At 49.4% G+C, this 4,024-nt stretch overlaps 1 protein-coding gene across 1 annotated transcript in view; it reads right to left on the bottom strand.

Moving 5' to 3' along the window:
* Positions 1 to 4,024, bottom strand: part of DROSHA (drosha ribonuclease III) — a 151,651-nt gene that overhangs the window by 105,954 nt on the left and 41,673 nt on the right. The window contains exon 11 of the mRNA XM_045285270.1: positions 790 to 861. Within this exon, the coding sequence (XP_045141205.1) occupies positions 790 to 861 (72 nt within the window). The remainder of the gene's footprint in view (positions 1 to 789; positions 862 to 4,024) is intronic.

Genomic DNA, 4,024 nt, shown 5'->3' with positions numbered 1-4,024 from the left:
AGAAGGAGTGAACTTGTACAGCAGCAAGGGAAAACTTTGGATCTGGAAAACCACATGGAAGCAGAAAAGCCCTTCAAGGTGGAAGGACGCATCAGTGGCCCGCTCTCTCTCTTTCTGGAAGGCAGGTAGAATTCACAGGACTTGCTCGGAAAATGAGATAGGTGCAAACTAAGCAGGTGGGCCCAGCCCTGGTCTTCCCCAGTTCCCATGAGGCAGATCCACTGTTAACGCCAGGTTTCAAGCACAGGTGGGGGGCTCGAATTTGCCTGGGATGCGCATTAACCTTGCTCTGGGATTTTCAATCTCTTGCATGTATTTAGATCAAGGTGCTGCTACGTCTTCATGGGGCAAAACAATTAGGAGAGAGGGGCATAAGGATGCAGGAAGAATGACTGATGAGACCAGCCCTGGTCCTGACATTGGAGATCAGCCTAAGATCATCCCAACAGCCAGGCAACTAGGGGTCACTCTTCTCCTTCCCTGTCTCATGATGACCAGTGACCAGATTCTGCCCCCTCGCACAACGAACCAGAAACAAACCAGATGCAAAGCTATTAGCAGCAGATGTGACCAAGGAGAGATGGGTTCACAGCCAGGTCAGCCAGGGAAACATCTCCCAGAATTTAACCTGGTCCCAGAGCCACATCTCCTTGGCTCTTTTTAGAGAGCAAACGTGGCACCAGAGGGGTACCCCGATGTCACGGAACCAGAGCTGACCCCGTTCGAGGTTTTCAAACTCCATGGGGAAATGAACTAACGAGCAAGCTGGTTAGCGAACCTTTCCCTTACCTCGGGCATCATCTCTTCAATGAAATGAATCGTGTAGTCTATGTTGAATCGAATCACTTTACACAGTGGGATCTGCAAATAGAAGAGAGGGTCAGGGCTGCAGAGAGAGAGGCACACCTTCATCTCGGCCGCGACCAGCACTGAACTTGGGGCTTCAGGACGGCGGCTGGATTTTCGTGGTGAGAACCCCGCCAGCCCAGCCTCGGCAAGGAACCTGAAGGAGGCTGGTGCTGAATTCTGGGTATGAACAGCAGCCACACAACCATGGCACAAACCCCTCCACACCAAGGACGCCACACGCTTCTTTGCCCTCAGGCTTTCCGAAATCGTCGGCTCTTCTGGCAGGCTCAGGCATGGCAGGTACAGTCGCTGAGCTCTGCTGCTGCCTACCTGGTCCTGGGCAAGAAGCAATCACAGCAATACTAGCCACAACGAAGACAGGGACGGCGTAACCTTCATGGAGCCAAGGAAGAGAGGGAGCAGGTGCACTCCCCCAGGTAACTGATGAGTTAGCAAGTCCTACTCCAGACACCTGTACTTTGTCACCAGGGTCAACGCCACTTCCGACTCCAGTACCCGGGACATGGCTGTGTGCTGACGTGAGACTTTTTGCATGGTTCTTCTATCCACGTCTCTGCACCTCCCCCACCAAATGACTGGGGGCGACTCCGCAGAGGGCACGTGTAACACTAATGGAAGGGATGGATCGGCTTTAGTTACCACTCCCCTGGCTGAGCCATCACACAAGCAGGACTGAGAGAAATCCTAGGACCATCAAGGAAGAGGATCCACCAGCAGAACAGATTTGAAGTCTCGTCTGTCAGGGTGGAGGTAGCACACACCATGCTGTAGAGAGACCAGAGGCTGAGGAAGGAGACCACGGGACGGAGCGGTGCAGCAGGCTGGCTTCCTGGCCCATGGAAGTAGAGGCCAAAAGACCATGTGGCTGAGGGGCTGAGGATCGGAGGACCGGAGAGAGGGACTTGGCTGTTGACTGTGGAGGAGTGCTGCTGTGGACCAGTGACTTATCCTACGATCCTGACTTGTAGTAACCTGTAAACCTCCTTAATCGTGAGAATTGTCTGTAGGTTCTTTGCGGGACTCGCAATGGGCTTTTGGACCCAGCGAAGCAGCGGTGCCTTGGGAGAAGCGACTGGTGTCAGACTGGGCAGGGAAGGATGGACAGTGGAAGCTTGTCTGACTCTGCTTCATGGCAATAGGCCTTAGGCTGTTGAGGTGGATGCCCCTTCTCCCTAGCTTAGCCAGAAGAGGCCAGAGATGGCCTCCTTGTCATTTGTATCGTGTGCAGTTGAAGAAACAATCAACATGGAATAAGTATACATCTGTTCTGTTTCACCAACAGATCATCAGACCCTGGTTTCATGCCTAAACGGAATGGGTTTTTCCTGTGGGTTTTTTGTTTTGTTTTTTCTCGTCTTCTTTTTGGAATGCATGGAAGAGTGAGAAAGTAAGGCAGTGAGGCTCTGCAGCAGCCTGGGTGAGTAAGTGGGAGAAGTAATATCGCTCAGAAGTCCTGGGTATGTGCTAAGTGGCCTTTTCTTGCAGCTAAATCTGTCCACAAGGTGACTTTATATAGATGTAATCAGAAAAACACAAATTTCAATTCTACCAGGAAAAGGAGTGAGGAGAAACACGGAAAGACAGTCTGATAATGCCATCTACTGGAAACCTTTGTTCTGAGAACAAAGATTGAGCCCTTAGTGTTGTTTCAGTTCTGTTTTTAAAGGACGGTGGTGAATGTAAGTGAAACTCAGCAGCACTCTGGCAGGGCTGTGGTCACTTAGGCATTGGGCTTCTAACCTAAACGTTGGCAGTTCAAACCCACCAGCCTTGCTAAGGAAGAAACACAAATCCAATAAACTTTTACAGTCCCGGAAACTCTATACAGGGCCATTAAGGGCTCGGTATTGGCTCAATGGCAGTGGATTTATTTACTCTTTGCTAAAGGAGCCCTGGTGGCACAGTGGTTAAAGTGCTCTGCTACCAACTGAAGTTCACACCTGTAAATGCCTTCTCAGAGAAGTGGCCTAGCACTCTGCCCCTGCAGAGATCACCCAAAACCCAAACCACCAAAGCCATTTCCTGGAAGCCATTCCGACTCATGGGGACTGCCCAGGGCAGAGTATGACTGCCCCACAGGGTTCCCGAGATCACAGTCTGTATGGAAGCAGACCGCATGTCTTCCTCCAGTGGAGGAGCTGGTGGGTTTGAACCCCTAACCTTTAGATGGCAGCCTAGGAGACCCTCTGGGGCAGGGCTACTTCGTCGTATGGGATTGCTATGAGTCAGAATCCAGTCAATGGCACACAAAAACCATGTTGGGCTAGTACCCACCATGTCAGGTTTATATTGATTGTCACTGAACTAAGTGCAACTCGGGGCGACATTATGCAGAATTTCTGGGCCTGTGATTCTTTGAGGGAGGAGATCGCCTCATCTTTCTCCCACAGTAGCTCACAGGTTGAAACTACTGAGTTTGCAGGTAGCAGAGCACCAGTGCTCCTCATGTTGGGTTTATAGTTCATCTCAAAGAAGCCACAGTCAGAGCCCTTAAAGAGGTACAGATGTAGACGAGCATGTATGACATGATGTAATTTGATAAATGCAACTAAGAACATAAACGAACAAGCAAAAAGGAGAAGGGGGGTGGGGGGAGACACATGATACAGCCCTTAATTGCAGCAAGCATTTTAAATAACAGGAAGTACCGGAATAAACATCTGCCTGAGTTCTCTATCCTCAGACACAAGGCTTTCAACCCACTTTAATTCAAGAAGACCTGAAAAGAATGTGTCCCAAATATCCGGTGGAAATTCAATTGTCAGTGCCATTTGCATGCCCTTCTTGCAGCTGTTCGCTGAAAATGAATGAGATCACTAAAGTGATTTCGTAATTCTTGCTCTTGGGAGGCACTGACAGTAAGAGGCCTTTGATGGATCTAATTCCTCCAAATCGTACAACACTCAGCTTAAAACTAGATGGGTTGGATCAGCACCTCAAACATAAATCATGGGGCTTATCTTTGCAATACCAGGTAAACTTCTCAAGTTTAGAGAATGTGAATATTTACATAAAAATTATCCCAAACTCAGGAATTCCTTAGTCTTTTATTGCTAAGGAGCTCTCAGGTTGCAGGGATTGTTTGGCTGCTATCCAAAAGGTCAATGGTTTGAACCCAACAGCTGACCCATGAAGAGACGGATGTGGCAGTGTG

Source organism: Echinops telfairi, unplaced genomic scaffold (genome assembly GCF_000313985.2).
Source record: "Echinops telfairi isolate 266 unplaced genomic scaffold, ASM31398v2 ScPeMD7_7469;HRSCAF=8507_1, whole genome shotgun sequence".
NCBI lineage: Eukaryota > Metazoa > Chordata > Mammalia > Afrosoricida > Tenrecidae > Echinops > Echinops telfairi.
This window is presented reverse-complemented; position numbering and strand designations above follow the sequence as displayed.